Genomic DNA, 15,537 nt, shown 5'->3' with positions numbered 1-15,537 from the left:
GCCTGTGTCTGCTGCCTCGCGCCGCATTTAGCCCTCACGTCTGACTCCGTGTGCATAAATAAGGCCGTGCGTAAAGACGGACGCACCGGCTGCGCGTCCGCGACAGATGAAGCTAATAATACCGACGCGCTGCGCCTTTAAGAGGAAACTTAATATCTCTCCATATCGAGCCTCCATCATTTAACACAGAGCCGGCCGATCTCAGCCCGTCCCAAACTCCTGCTGCTTGTTGTCTTGTTTCTTGTCTCAACACAAACCGGATTAAATTACGCATTGCACCTTTAAGAAGCCGGATTAGAGTTACGCGCAGCCAGCTCGCGGTGCGGAAGGGTTTTACGCACCGTCGGTTTCCAGAGTAGGGTCTCCTTCAACGACATTTCCCTCCACCCCCACACCCTACCTCTGCCTCTCTTCTTCCACACCGCCGGGGAGCCCTCCACGCCGCGCGCCATGGCCGAGATCGGGAAAGGGGTCACCGCCGGGAAGCTGGCCATCAGCGTCCAGAAGAGGCTCACCAGAGCGCAGGAGAAGGTACGCGGTGCTTCTCCATGTCCTCCGGTCCCTGAAACCTAATCCTGCGTGGTGGTGAGGGTGTACAGGTGCATTATAATAATATACTATACATGTGATATATAAGGGGCGTTCAAGGGGCACAATCTCTACAGCATTGGAGCCATCAACTTCAACCTTAAAAGAACACTTTTTAATTGTGGATTAATTAGTATTAATGCAAAGTTTAGGAGGCATTAAAGGGTCAAACAGTGAATACTCGGTAGAAGTCAGTTGGAAGGATCATCCATCAAAATACACAAACACGTGCATTCAGTTTTAGAAACGTGCTAGTATGTAAAGCTAAAGGCGGTTTGTTGGTTCTGCTTTTGGGTCATTAAAGTGATCATGAAGCAATATTTGTCACATTTCCAGTGACTAGTAGAGTAAAAGTGACGTAATGAAACCCGAGCATCGTGTGGGTTATTATGGTCTGTCCTAATCACGCTGGCTGCTTAAGGTTTTACCCTCTAATCACCTCGGTGCCCCACAGGAGCGCTGTCAGTCAGTCCCCTCATTGTCTCTGGATGCTTGTAACTCTAACCTCCTCCCGGGGCTCTGGAGAGGAGCTGCGCGTGCTTCCAACCCCCCAGACACGCCCCTTCTCCTCCCTTCAAAGTTTCATTCAGTTATATTTCCTCCAAAGCGATAAGAATCGCAGTGGGGTTAGCTTAGTTTAGCATAAAGACTGGAAGCGGAGGGAAACTGCTAGCCTGGTTTGTTTGGTCTGGACTACAAAGGGGAGTTGTGTGCTGGAACTATTTCTTGTGTATCCATCCGCCTCGTGCAGCATCAAATATAAACCATAAGAAGTTCTGATGTTATGATGCATTCATGTGTTCATCACTTTAAAGTTGCAGCTGATGACGGAGCAGCAGATTTCATTGACTTTATGGAAACACTGAAGTATAGAAGTACCTCCCAGCCCATGTGTCTCCATCTTCAGGGGCGTAGTTTATTCAAGTCCTTGTAGTCCTTGTGAAGAGCTTCTGGCTGCATTTCATATTTCAGATGTGAACAGTCGGCATATTTACAAATGTAAGTTTCCCTTTTTCGACAGGAAGTGGTTTGAAAACCTGATCTCACAGAAATACTTTCACTTCTTCTTCTTTAATAATTTACTAATAATATATTACACCTCGGGCTCGGTTATTCCAGATGCTGTCAGCCCACTTTACAGTTATTTAAATATATTTCAACAAAGTCATCATTTTAGAACAGTCGACCATTATTGGTTTAGTCTAATAAATATATATTTTTTATTATTCACAAGATTATCAGGAACGCTGACTTTTGTGAATATAAATATACCAGAATCGTGTTTTTAATAGCAAGGATGTAGTATTTACAGTTACATTAGTGATTAGGGAGGAGGAGGGGGGGGGGGGTCATGAACATGAAGCTGATGTTTTCACACATCTGGAGACATAAAGAGGAGTTTATAATTTGTCATCACACAGAAACAAAAATGAAAGAAGAGAGTTTATTTAAACACTTGTTGGATGCTCAAGCAGGCCTGGGGGTGAATGGTTCTGCAGGGTTCTGCTGGGTTCTGCTGGGTTCTGCAGGCTTCTGCAGGGTTCTGCTGGGGAACCTCACTGAAAGCCCTGAAATCCAAACCAGAGACATCCAGGCTTCTCCTCCTCGGCCGGTGTCGTCTTGTGTGACGGAGGCTGAGACACCGAGCTGTGGAGGAACGAGGAAGGTCAGAGTATCATCTTCCCTGTGGGGGGGGGGGGGGGGGGGCAGCTGTCTGTCTGCTGGCACGCCGGCCTCCACTTCCTCCAGCTCGTCCAGCGGGCTTCATGTTGGGCTTCGTTTGCCTCTTACTTTCATGTGTTTCTGACTTTTGACTTCCAGCTCAGCGTGTTTCATCTCAATGTGCTTTTAAAGTGACAGTACAACTTTATCTCTTATTATTATATATATATATATATATATATATATAATGTATATACATAATACATATACAAATAAATTTGTTTAAATTCTTTTTTTGTATTGTTTAACTTTTTTTTTCTTTTTTATTATAATAAAACAAAATTAATAAAAACAACAATTGTTTAAAATAAAAAAATGTTTTAAATAAATTTTAATTCTTTAAAATAAATTGTAATTCTTTAAAATACATTTTAATTCTTTAAAATAAATTCCTTTAAAATAAATGTATTTTAATTTAAATTAATTTGATAATACACTATTAAAGATTTCACGTCTGTTGGTGATCATTTGATTCAGACCGGCTGATGGTCCCACCTCGGTTGTCATGGTGATGTCTCATTAACTGGTCAGCTGTGCCTCAAGCATGCTGGGAAAATTCCCCTGCATGGAATGCGGATGAGTGTGGGGACAGAGGGGGGGCCTTTAGAGAGCAGCTGGAGACCCGGTGTGGTGCAGGGCCCACACAGATTCACTTCAGGTGATTCGTCTTATCCAAAATACGGCTCCTTTTCATTTTAAATTCAAGCAGTCACATAATTAATGAATGTTTTATAACTCTTTCCATGATTCAGAACTCAAGCTCAAGTTATAAACCTGACAGTTGACCTGCTCGGCCTGCACACCTGTCCCCCTCCCTGGACTCCCAGCATGCCTCACTGCTGTGTGTGTGTGTGTGTGTGTCTATCTATAGCCCTCCTGCCTCGTCCTCATCACTCTTAATACCCCAGAAACTGCCTGTGTGCTCCGGGGGTATTTTTGAGGAGTGAAATTGAACACCGATGGGTTGTGGATAACTCTGAGAACACACACACACACACACACACACACACAGTTACAGTGGTAATCTCAAATCCTGTGTGTTCCATTCCACCTGAGTTTACAGTATGAAAACACTCATATTTTCCAGACTTCCCGAGAATCCCCTGAACGCACCACTAAACATCGGACAGGTGCACAAAAAGCCGACAGACAGCGAGGGCCCTGAAGGCCACACACCAGTTGTGTCGTCCAAATATAGATCCGGATTTTAATAGACGCCGCCGCCGATTTTAAATATCTGAACTGCAGCGGACTGGTCGGCTCATAAACAAAATAATAACACAAAGTAACACGGAAGGAAACGAGTCAGAGGGAAGACGCTTCATGTCTGATGATGTCACACAGGAGACAAGTTTGTCTGATAGTTGAAGTAATACTTGTGTGTGTGTGTTGCTTAGGGAGCAGGTGTGTGTGTGTGTGTGAGGGGAAGTCCCCGTCGCCGTGTTGACGGTGGTTTGTGTGTCACAGGATTAGGTGGCAGGTGGTGCTGATGGCGGCGGCTCAGATTAGCTGTGACCTTGAGAAGCCCCTCCTCCTATCTTCAAATAGTCTGTATTATTATTTTATTTTATTTTATGATGCAACTTTTACTTTTCTTTTTTCTTTTTTGTTTAAAATTGAAATAAATTTGTTTAAAACATATACAAATTATTTCAAATAAAAAAAGGGTTTAAAATTACATTAAAATATATATGGCATCAACTTAAATAAAATAATCTAAAAAGAGAAAATTCAGAAAAATAACAATAAATAAAAATCTGCTAAAAAAAAATCTAATTAAATCTTTAAATGTACATATATTAATATATAACAATACATTTAAAATACAGAACATTAAAGAAAAGAAATAGGCATTTTTAAGAAAATAATAATCGTATTTTTGTGTCATTTAGGCATTTGACCTTTGACCTCCGTATCCTGGCAGCCACTTCAAAGACAGTTTAACATGGCAGAAGAGCTTCAACCTACTTTTCTTTTATTTCTGGTGTTTTACGCTGCATGTCCGTGTCCGGCCTCAAAGGGCGGCTCCCCCAGTTGGGAGCAGCGTTGACATGGTGACGGTCTCCTCTGCAGGTCATGCAGAAGCTCGGCAAAGCAGACGAGACCCGAGACGCCGCCTTCGAGGAGATGGTGGCCAACTTCAACAAGCAGATGGTCAGCAGGCATCTCACCATTTGACTCTTGAAAACAAAGATTTCTCTCCCAGCCACATAATGACGTCCTAGTTCTCACACATTAATATATATGTGTGTTTATGTGTGTGTGTGTGTGTGTGTGTGTATATAAACACCTGTACGGACTCTGTGTGTGTCTCCTGCAGGCAGAAGGCAGCAAACTGCAGAAAGACATGAAGGCCTACCTGCTGGCAGTGAAGAGTGAGTGACGCCCACGACCCTCTGTCATGTGACCCTCTCTTATGTGACCCTCTCTCATGAGACCTCTGTCATGTGACCCTCTGTCATGTGACCCTCTGTCATGTGACCGTCTCTCATGAGACCCTCTGTCATGTGACCCTCTCTCATGAGACCCTCTGTCATGAGACCCTCTGTCATGTGACCCTCTCTCATGTGACCCTCTGTCATGAGACCCTCTGTCATGTGACCCTCTCTCATGTGACCCTCTGTCATGTGACCCTCTGTCATGTGACCCTCTCTCATGTGACCCTCTCTCATGTGACCCTCTGTCATGTGACCCTCTCTCATGTGACCCTCTGTCATGTGACCCTCTCTCATGAGACCCTCTCTCATGTGACCCTCTGTCATGTGACCCTCTCTCATGAGACCCTCTGTCATGTGACCCTCTGTCATGTGACCCTCTCTCATGAGACCCTCTGTCATGTGACCCTCTCTCATGTGACCCTCTGTCATGTGACCCTCTCTCATGTGACCCTCTGTCATGTGACCCTCTCTCATGAGACCCTCTGTCATGTGACCCTCTCTCATGTGACCCTCTCTCATGTGACCCTCTGTCATGTGACCCTCTCTCATGTGACCCTCTCTCATGAGACCCTCTCTCATGAGACACTCTGTCATGTGACCCTCTCTCATGAGACCCTCTGTCATGTGACCCTCTGTCATGTGACCCTCTCTCATGAGACCCTCTGTCATGTGACCCTCTCTCATGTGACCCTCTGTCATGTGAGCCTCTGTCATGTGACCCTCTCTCATGTGACCCTCTGTCATGTGACCCTCTCTCATGTGACCCTCTGTCATGTGACCCTCTCTCATGTGACCCTCTGTCATGTGACCCTCTGTCATGTGACCCTCTCTCATGAGACCCTCTGTCATGTGACCCTCTCTCATGTGACCCTCTGTCATGTGACCCTCTCTCATGTGACCCTCTGTCATGTGACCCTCTCTCATGTGACCCTCTGTCATGTGACCCTCTCTCATGAGACCCTCTCTCATGAGACCCTCTGTCATGTGACCCTCTCTCATGTGACCCTCTGTCATGTGACCCTCTCTCATGTGACCCTCTCTCATGTGACCCTCTGTCATGTGACCCTCTGTCATGTGACCCTCTCTCATGTGACCCTCTGCCATGTGACCCATGTGACCCTCTGTCATGTGACCCTCTCTCATGTGACCCTCTGTCATGTGACCCTCTCTCATGTGACCCTCTGTCATGAGACCCTCTGTCATGTGACCCTCTCTCATGTGACCCTCTGTCATGTGACCCTCTGTCATGTGACCCTCTCTCATGTGACCCTCTGCCATGTGACCCTCTCTCATGAGACCCTCTCTCATGTGACCCTCTGTCATGAGACCCTCTGTCATGTGACCCTCTCTCATGTGACCCTCTGTCATGTGACCCTCGACCCTCTCTCATGTGACCCTCTGTCATGAGACCCTCTGTCATGTGACCCTCTCTCATGTGACCCTCTGTCATGTGACCCTCTCATGTGACCCTCTGTCATGTGACCCTCTCTCATGTGACCCTCTGTCATGAGACCCTCTCTCATGTGACCCTCTCTCATGAGACCCTCTGTCATGTGACCCTCTGTCATGAGACCCTCTGTCATGTGACCCTCTCTCATGTGACCCTCTGTCATGTGACCCTCTGTCATGTGACCCTCTCTCATGTGACCCTCTGTCATGTGACCCTCTCTCATGAGACCCTCTGTCATGTGACCCTCTCTCATGAGACCCTCTGTCATGTGACCCTCTGTCATGTGACCCTCTCTCATGTGACCCTCTGTCATGAGACCCTCTGTCATGTGACCCTCTCTCATGTGACCCTCTGTCATGTGACCCTCTCTCATGTGACCCTCTCTCATGTGACCCTCTGTCATGTGACCCTCTGTCATGTGACCCTCTGTCATGTGACCCTCTGTCATGTGACCCTCTGTCATGTGACCCTCTCTCATGTGACCCTCTGTCATGTGACCCTCTCTCATGTGACCCTCTGTCATGTGACCCTCTGTCATGTGACCCTCTCTCATGTGACCCTCTGTCATGTGACCCTCTCTCATGAGACCCTCTCTCATGTGACCCTCTGTCATGTGACCCTCTCTCATGTGACCCTCTCTCATGTGACCCTCTGTCATGTGACCCTCTCTCATGAGACCCTCTCTCATGTGACCCTCTGTCATGTGACCCTCTCTCATGAGACCCTCTGTCATGTGACCCTCTGTCATGTGACCCTCTCTCATGTGACCCTCTCTCATGAGACCCTCTCTCATGTGACCCTCTGTCATGTGACCCTCTCTCATGTGACCCTCTCTCATGTGACCCTCTCTCATGAGACCCTCTCTCATGTGACCCTCTGTCATGTGACCCTCTCTCATGTGACCCTCTCTCATGTGACCCTCTGTCATGTGACCCTCTGTCATGTGACCCTCTGTCATGTGACCCTCTGTCATGTGACCCTCTCTCATGAGACCCTCTCTCATGTGACCCTCTGTCATGTGACCCTCTCTCATGTGACCCTCTCTCATGTGACCCTCTGTCATGTGACCCTCTCTCATGAGACCCTCTCTCATGTGACCCTCTGTCATGTGACCCTCTCTCATGAGACCCTCTGTCATGTGACCCTCTGTCATGTGACCCTCTGTCATGTGACCCTCTCTCATGTGACCCTCTCTCATGAGACCCTCTCTCATGTGACCCTCTGTCATGTGACCCTCTCTCATGTGACCCTCTCTCATGTGACCCTCTCTCATGAGACCCTCTCTCATGTGACCCTCTGTCATGTGACCCTCTCTCATGTGACCCTCTGTCATGTGACCCTCTCTCATGTGACCCTCTGTCATGTGACCCTCTGTCATGTGACCCTCTGTCATGTGACCCTCTCTCATGAGACCCTCTGTCATGTGACCCTCTGTCATGTGACCCTCTGTCATGTGACCCTCTCTCATGTGACCCTCTGTCATGAGACCCTCTGTCATGTGACCCTCTCTCATGTGACCCTCTGTCATGTGACCCTCTCTCATGTGACCCTCTCTCATGTGACCCTCTGTCATGTGACCCTCTGTCATGTGACCCTCTGTCATGTGACCCTCTGTCATGTGACCCTCTCTCATGTGACCCTCTGTCATGAGACCCTCTGTCATGTGACCCTCTCTCATGTGACCCTCTGTCATGTGACCCTCTGTCATGTGACCCTCTCTCATGTGACCCTCTGCCATGTGACCCTCTCTCATGAGACCCTCTCTCATGTGACCCTCTGTCATGAGACCCTCTGTCATGTGACCCTCTCTCATGTGACCCTCTGTCATGTGACCCTCTCTCATGTGACCCTCTGTCATGAGACCCTCTCTCATGTGACCCTCTCTCATGAGACCCTCTGTCATGTGACCCTCTGTCATGAGACCCTCTGTCATGTGACCCTCTCTCATGTGACCCTCTGTCATGTGACCCTCTGTCATGTGACCCTCTCTCATGTGACCCTCTCTCATGTGACCCTCTCTCATGTGACCCTCTGTCATGTGACCCTCTCTCATGTGACCCTCTCTCATGTGACCCTCTGTCATGTGACCCTCTCTCATGTGACCCTCTGTCATGTGACCCTCTCTCATGTGACCCTCTGTCATGTGACCCTCTGTCATGTGACCCTCTCTCATGTGACCCTCTGTCATGTGACCCTCTCTCATGTGACCCTCTCTCATGTGACCCTCTGTCATGTGACCCTCTGTCATGTGACCCTCTCTCATGTGACCCTCTGTCATGTGACCCTCTCTCATGTGACCCTCTCTCATGTGACCCTCTCTCATGTGACCCTCTGTCATGTGACCCTCTCTCATGTGACCCTCTCTCATGTGACCCTCTGTCATGTGACCCTCTGTCATGTGACCCTCTCTCATGTGACCCTCTGTCATGTGACCCTCTCTCATGAGACCCTCTCTCATGTGACCCTCTGTCATGTGACCCTCTCTCATGTGACCCTCTCTCATGTGACCCTCTGTCATGTGACCCTCTCTCATGTGACCCTCTGTCATGTGACCCTCTGTCATGTGACCCTCTCTCATGTGACCCTCTGTCATGTGACCCTCTCTCATGTGACCCTCTGTCATGTGACCCTCTGTCATGTGACCCTCTCTCATGTGACCCTCTGTCATGTGACCCTCTCTCATGAGACCCTCTCTCATGTGACCCTCTGTCATGTGACCCTCTCTCATGTGACCCTCTCTCATGTGACCCTCTGTCATGTGACCCTCTCTCATGTGACCCTCTCTCATGAGACCCTCTCTCATGTGACCCTCTGTCATGAGACCCTCTCTCATGTGACCCTCTGTCATGAGACCCTCTGTCATGAGACCCTCTGTCATGTGACCCTCTCTCATGTGACCCTCTGTCATGAGACCCTCTGTCATGTGACCCTCTGTCATGTGACCCTCTCTCATGTGACCCTCTGTCATGAGACCCTCTCTCATGTGACCCTCTGTCATGTGACCCTCTGTCATGTGACCCTCTGTCATGTGACCCTCTCTCATGTGACCCTCTGTCATGTGACCCTCTCTCATGAGACCCTCTGTCATGTGACCCTCTGTCATGTGACCCTCTCTCATGTGACCCTCTGTCATGTGACCCTCTCTCATGTGACCCTCTGTCATGTGACCCTCTGTCATGTGACCCTCTCTTGCGCTGCAGCCATGCACGACGCGTCCCGCCGGCTGCAGGACTGCCTGGCCGACATGTACGAGCCGGACTGGTTTGGCAAAGAGGAGATGGACGCGCTGACGGAGGTGAGGCCGCCTCCTCCTCCACATCTCTGTTCCCAGAGGAGGGTTAACGTTACATGTCATACTCATGGCGCACGATGGAGCTCCCAGCATGCATCTCTTCCCTCTTCCCGCCTTTCCTCCTCTTGCTAACGCTCTTTCTTTCTCCTAACTGCATGCGTGTGTCCTTCCCCCTGAAGGAGATGGACAGTAACTTGGAGGTACTTCAGTACAAGATCGGACTACCTGGAGTCGCTTTGACACGAGGAAACTGAACTCTGTGTGTGTGTGTGTGTGTGTTGCAGGACACAGACACTCTGTGGTTAGACTACCACCAGAACATCACCGACAAATCCGTGACCTCTCTGGACTCGTACCTGGCTCAGTTCCCGGATATTAAGGTCTTTAATGTTTCTTCTTTTTAAACTCTTTCTAAACTCATAGATGTGGTTTTCATGATCTAATCACGTGTCAGACTTCCCGATTACGAATCAATAACGGCAGATAATCTGACCTGCGCTCTGCCGCAGGCTCGCATAGCCAAGCGCGACAGGAAGATGGTGGACTTCGACAGCGCGCGGCATCACTTCAGCTCCTTACAGAAAGGGAAGAAGAAGGACGAGGCCAAGATCGCCAAGGTGACCACCAGTGTGTGTGTGTGGGGGGGGCTGATGCATTATGGGATGTGTCCTTCTGCCGATGTTAAAGTTTAAAGGAATAGTGTTGGCCTTAAGGTGGTATGACTTACCAGACATGTCATACCACCTTAAGTCCTCTGCATCACTTTAGCTTGTGCACTAACTCACTCGTGTTTTATTTGTTTACTGCTCTTTAACATGTTTGTGTCTTGAATTGTTTGCTTTTCTTCTTTCTCTCTCTCTCTCTTCTGTCCTCCTCCTCCTCCTCCTCCTCTCTCTTGCATGGTGTGTGTTGGTTAGCCAGCAGCCCTGTTGGAGATGGCGGCTCCCAGCTGGGCTCAGGGTTTGATATCAGCCCACCAGGTGGCTCAGACTAACCTCTCCTTCAACCAGGTGACACTCTGGTTCATCACTGACTCCTCCCCCCTGCCCCTAGCCCCTCCCCCCACCCGGCCCTCCACAGGCTCTCTGCACACGATCACTAGATTTCTGTCCGAATCCTTGATGATGAATCCTCTGACTTTCCTTCTAGCGCCACCGTCACCTTTCCAGTCATTAGACTGGGCCCTTGATCACGTCTCAGTCCTTTTAGTTCGTTACACCGAAGCTAAAATATGATTATTCAAATAATAAGAGGTCTTTCTTTGCTTGAGGGTCATTTTCCATCGATGTGTGGAAAGTTTTATGGATTTCTTCTTCATCCTGCATGTCAAACACAATGAAATACAGAAAACAGAAGCTCCTCCTGACGATCGTGTGTGGAGAGCCGCGCCGTCATTTCATCCCTCGTCCACACGAGTGTTTACGTGCTGTTTGTGTCGTAGAAGAAGACGTTTAGTTCAGATCTTAAACCCTGAATGTGTTGCTCTGCATGCTGGAGTGCTCTTTTTACCCCTTAAAATATGGACCTCAGACACACAGGTACATTATTATTGTGTGTGTGTGTGTGTGTGCAGGCCGAGGAGGACCTGGGTCGAGCTCAGAAGATTTTCGAGGAGCTGAACGTGGAGTTACAAGACGAGCTCCCATCACTGTGGGACAAGTGAGACTCTTTTTCTTCTTCTACAAAATCTTTAATTACGACTCGGGTCACATGTTTCAAACCGTGTGTGTGTGTGTGCAGTCGTGTTGGCGTCTACGTTAACACATTCCAGGGCCTGGCAGGTCATCAGGAGAAGTTCCACGGGGAAATGAACAAGGTGAGCGGCCTGTTGTAGTGTGATCGATCGATCGATCGGCGATCAGAAGTATTGATCCGTCTCCCTCGGCTCTGTGTCCCCTCAGCTCAGCCAGAACCTGAACGACATCATGACCAAACTGGAAGAGCAGCGGGAGGAGAAGTAAGTGGAGCTTTCAGTCGGTTTGTGTAGGTTCAAGTAGAGAAATGTCAATAATGTCCCTCACGCGCCCCCTACTGCAGAAAAGGTGGTACTGCAGCAGCAAAGACAGGAGATGATGCCAAGAGGTACAACCCAGAATGAGCATGAGAACATTCACCAACTAACCCGATGTTTGTTTGTGGCAACAATGGAATGTGACCTTAACCTCTAAGATACCAAACTAATGCAAACATACTTTAACAATATGTTATACAACGGGGGATGTATTTGTGTTGCCTGGAAAAATACTAATCTGAGATTTTCAGAGTAAAGGTGTAATTGCAAAATAAAGGGCAGGATACTTATTTGTGGGTTCAAAGCCCACAAATCTGATCATGTACATTTGTACAGTTCTGTGTGTCCCCCCCCCCCCCCCCTCACGGCAGACAAGTGACTAACTGTTGCTCAGGGAGCTTTCTGCAGGATTCAAACCTGTAACTCCTTCTGCTTCTCACTCTTGGTGGACACTTTCTGCTTGCTTCCTGTTTTGTTCCTAACATCCTGAAGACGTCGTCACGTGACACCTGCAGGTTAACCTGCCGAGATACAGTCGCTGTTTGTCGCCCCCGTGTGGATGAAACTGAGAACTGCATGGTTTTGACTCTTCTTCTCCTTCTTAATCTTGTCTTTCTTCTTGTCCTTCTCCTTGTCCCTGTTTTCATGCTCCCCTTCCTGTCTCCTTTCTCTCCGTCTCAGTGAGGAAGCCAACCCCAGTGACTCAGCCTGCTCAGCACCAAAGGTAAAGGGAAACATCCGACCATGCATTTTAGGGGGCGGCTGTAGCTCAGTGGGGTAAGAGGGTCGTCCTGCAACCCCAAGGGTGACGGTTCGATTCCCCCTCTCCCCATTAGTTGCAAGTCGAAGTGTCCTTGAGCAAGGCACTGAACCCCCAGTTGCTTCCTGGGCCCATCACTGCAGCCCACTGCTCCTTAATAACTAAGGATGGGTTAAATGCAGAGAACTAATTTCCCCTTGGGGATTAATAAAGTATATAAAATAAAAAATAAGAATAAAATAAAATAAAACGCATCACAGCCTCCATGTTGTTCTGTCTGGTTGTCTAACACGCGTCCGTCCTCTCGTGTACTAAAGTGTCTCTGTCTCCCTCGCTGCCTCGGCATGGTGCACGTGTGTGTTGTGGGGTTTCGATTGAACCCTGCTGGTGGTGCAGAGGCCCCGTCCTGCTCCCAGTCGGCCTCCGACCCGCCTGGTGCCGTCTCCGGACCCGAGGCAACGGGAGCCGGTCGAGGCCTCGGGTTCTGACGCTCACACAGAGTCCACGACGCAGCAGGTCAGAGACCAGAGGTTGTAGAGATCTGTGGCCTGCAGGGCAGATACAAGCCTCACATGACGACTGCATTCATTTCCCCAGATAGTAAACCCTCCTGACCCGAGTGTGTGTGTGTGTGTACGTGTGTGTGAGGCAGTGTGAGCCCTGGTCAGGGGTGAACCTGCTGGATTGGGATGTGGAGGTGTTACAGCCCGGCACATCTCCAGCTCCCCAGGTGGGTGTGCTTCATTAAGGTCAAAGGTCGGTGGAGCTGAAGGTTTGAAGGCGTGTGTTCACGTGCAGAGTTTTAGAAGCTGTTCGTTGGACATCGGCTGAACCGATCCCACGAAACGTCTTCAAAAACTCTTCCACAGAAGATGCTCACGTTGGACGTGTCATTCCTTAGGAGTGGAGCTCATTCCACTGATCTTTGCTCAATCTGCAGAGATCTAACAGAAGACTGTGTGTGTGTGTGTTTATGTGATCCTGAACTCCTCCACCGCATGCCCTCCAGCCTCCCTTTGCATGCACATATTTGTCTTTCTTCTTTCTCATCAGCTGATCAGATCATCTGCAGCATATTTTATCTTCATTTAATGAAGTTTCAACATGGTCAGCCTTTGAAGTGGACTTCCCTTAACGCCGTAGAGTTCTTACATGCTTCTGTAAAGTGTTCAGACTTCTATGAACACCGGCACACTTTGACCTCACTGTCTTGTCTCTGTGCATCACGGAAGGCGCCATCATGGGACTCATGGGTAAGAACCAGTTGCTCCTAACGCAGGAACACACTCTTTTATTTTCTCCCATGATCTTGTGAAGGTGATCAGAGGAAGATGGACTGTAGGCCAAGAAGTAACAGCAACACCTCCTTCCTTCTCCTTACGATGCCCTACCACCCGGGGTCACGACCTTTTATGATACTCCTCCCGTCCCTCCACCTATCTTCCCTCAACGCTCCGCGACCCCCTGACCCTCTGTAGCGAGAACAGGCCGCCGCGGAGCCCCCGAGCGAAGAGGAGCGATACCCGAATGAGGCCCAAGGGGGCTGGGACTCCGATGAAGGCCACACCCAGCCGGGCTGGGAGGACGGCGAGGCAGCTATGGGTCAGGAGGGCGGAGTCAGCGTGGCTCCGTCGTACAGCGAGCCCAGCTGGGATGACGATGGCGCCCAAGTGGGAGATGGCTGGGGGGATGAAGGAGAGACCCAGGTAGGGTCGGATGATAGGGAGGCAGGTCTCGAAGAGCCTGCAGCTCAAGGATCCCTAGTGAGAGTCATCGGCCCCCTTCTTCCTGCTCCTCCCCTCTCTGTTTTCTGTTGACCGCTTCACACGTTCCTCACACGTCTCACACAGCTGGACCTTCTCTGCTTGTTCTGCAGAGTGCGGTGACCAACGGCTCAGACGGAGACCTGCCGCCAGGCTTCCTCTACAAGGTTAATGATTAACACACAAGTATAAGTTAGAACCCTGACATGCACCTTTCAATGAGGTTTCATTTATTTCCAATGAACATCTTTTATTGATCGGCAGGTGAAAGCGGTGCATGAGTACGCGGCCACCGACGGCGACGAGCTGGAGCTGAGCATCGGGGACGATGTGCTGGTTTTGGCCTTCGACAACCCAGATGAACAGGTACCGGTTCCCCTCTTCCTACTTCGCCATCGACCGAGCACGACATGAGGGACTTTTACAAAACAAGTCTCGTCATACATACATATCAACCTGTTGGTGAACTTTTCTGCATCTCCTCTGTGTTCCTGCAGGACGACGGCTGGCTCTTGGGGGTACAGGAGACTCACTGGCTGCAGAAGAAAGACATTTCAGTCAAAGGCGTTTTCCCTGAGAATTTTACTCAGAAGGTTTAAAGGTTTCATGCGACTAAAGAATGATTTCTTCCCTTTCTGAGCCCCAAACTCCTCAAACGTAGCCGTGGCTGTAACAGAGTCACTCAATGTGAACACATCAGGAAACCAATGATCCGTCCGTGCCACTTACACATTTACACAAACCAAATTGAACTTTGTTTCGTAGTAAAAAAGAGGATTAAGTTTCACCCCGACTCAAGTTGTACATCCAAAATCTAAGACTTATTGATTTAGTCTTGATTTCTTATCCCTGATTATTTATATGCTGAAGTCAAACGAGACACAAAGCCCAAATGTGTTGGTGAAATTCAAAAAGGATTAATAAGTTGTGTATGTGTTGTATGAATGTCAATAGTTCCTTGCATGTGATTGTCTTGTCTTGGTGGCATCGCTCCATCAGGTGTCCTAGAACAAAGCCCTGGGGAACTCCGCCGGTATAAACAGGAGGGTCACAATCTATTCGTTTGTTGGCTTGTAGGATTATCAGAGGGAACAGTAGTTTTTATTTTATTGGCTATTTTGAGGACATGACTAAATGTGTGGCTTACATTTTCTAATGCACAAACGCTTTTATTTTGGTTTTGAGTCATATTTTCATTGATGGGTGAAATGCAAAAACCTGAACTTTCATACTTCGAGACTCTTTTCAGACCTTTTCCATGTGAACTTGACTGGATCTCTGTGCCCCAGCTGAGGCGATAACACTGCATCACTACTGTGCAGACACATTTTCTCTAAATCCGGCTGCACCTTATTAAACAAAGTTGAACCCATGCAAACTGTATTTTTATATTGTGTGGAGTTGATGAATAAGGTGATAATTAATGCACCATCTGTTGGATCAAGTCAGTGTCATTAAAGATGAATGAAACAACACGTGTTGCTTTAACTCCTGGATCTACACAATATTTACC

General features: G+C 48.6%; 1 protein-coding gene across 13 annotated transcripts; it reads left to right on the top strand.

The window, feature by feature from the left end:
- Window positions 1–88: 88 nt before the first annotated feature.
- On the top strand, window positions 89–15,499 carry bin1b (bridging integrator 1b). 13 transcript variants are annotated; one of them, XM_056431705.1, is made up of 19 exons: window positions 89–531; window positions 4,384–4,464; window positions 4,631–4,685; window positions 9,399–9,493; window positions 9,670–9,690; window positions 9,775–9,870; window positions 10,000–10,107; window positions 10,408–10,500; window positions 11,064–11,149; window positions 11,231–11,306; window positions 11,392–11,447; window positions 11,528–11,572; window positions 12,183–12,225; window positions 12,658–12,777; window positions 13,494–13,514; window positions 13,740–13,967; window positions 14,138–14,191; window positions 14,289–14,390; window positions 14,522–15,499. In XM_056431705.1, exons 1-19 carry the CDS (start codon window positions 451–453, stop codon window positions 14,621–14,623), a joined length of 1,563 nt encoding a protein of 520 aa, XP_056287680.1. In that variant the 5' UTR covers window positions 89–450; the 3' UTR covers window positions 14,624–15,499. The 13 variants fall into 13 exon arrangements, with proteins under 13 accessions (XP_056287680.1, XP_056287683.1, XP_056287686.1 ...); XM_056431704.1 differs by having other exon boundaries at window positions 90–531; window positions 12,183–12,227; window positions 12,651–12,777; XM_056431708.1 differs by lacking the exon at window positions 9,670–9,690.
- Window positions 15,500–15,537: the final 38 nt, after the last annotated feature.

The sequence above is a fragment of the Pseudoliparis swirei genome, chromosome 14, assembly GCF_029220125.1.
Source record: "Pseudoliparis swirei isolate HS2019 ecotype Mariana Trench chromosome 14, NWPU_hadal_v1, whole genome shotgun sequence".
Lineage (NCBI taxonomy): Eukaryota > Metazoa > Chordata > Actinopteri > Perciformes > Liparidae > Pseudoliparis > Pseudoliparis swirei.
Note: the sequence above shows the minus strand (reverse complement) of the source record. Positions and strands in the feature narration are given on the sequence as shown.

Coding starts and splice junctions, on each gene's coding strand:
- bin1b (XM_056431704.1), top strand. CDS start 451: ATGGCCGAGATCGGGAAAGGGGTCACCGCCGGGAAGCTGGCCATCAGC. Junction 4,465..4,630: donor CCAACTTCAACAAGCAGATG/GTCAGCAGGCAT, acceptor TGTCTCCTGCAG/GCAGAAGGCAGCAAACTGCA. Junction 14,391..14,521: donor TCGACAACCCAGATGAACAG/GTACCGGTTCCC, acceptor GTGTTCCTGCAG/GACGACGGCTGGCTCTTGGG.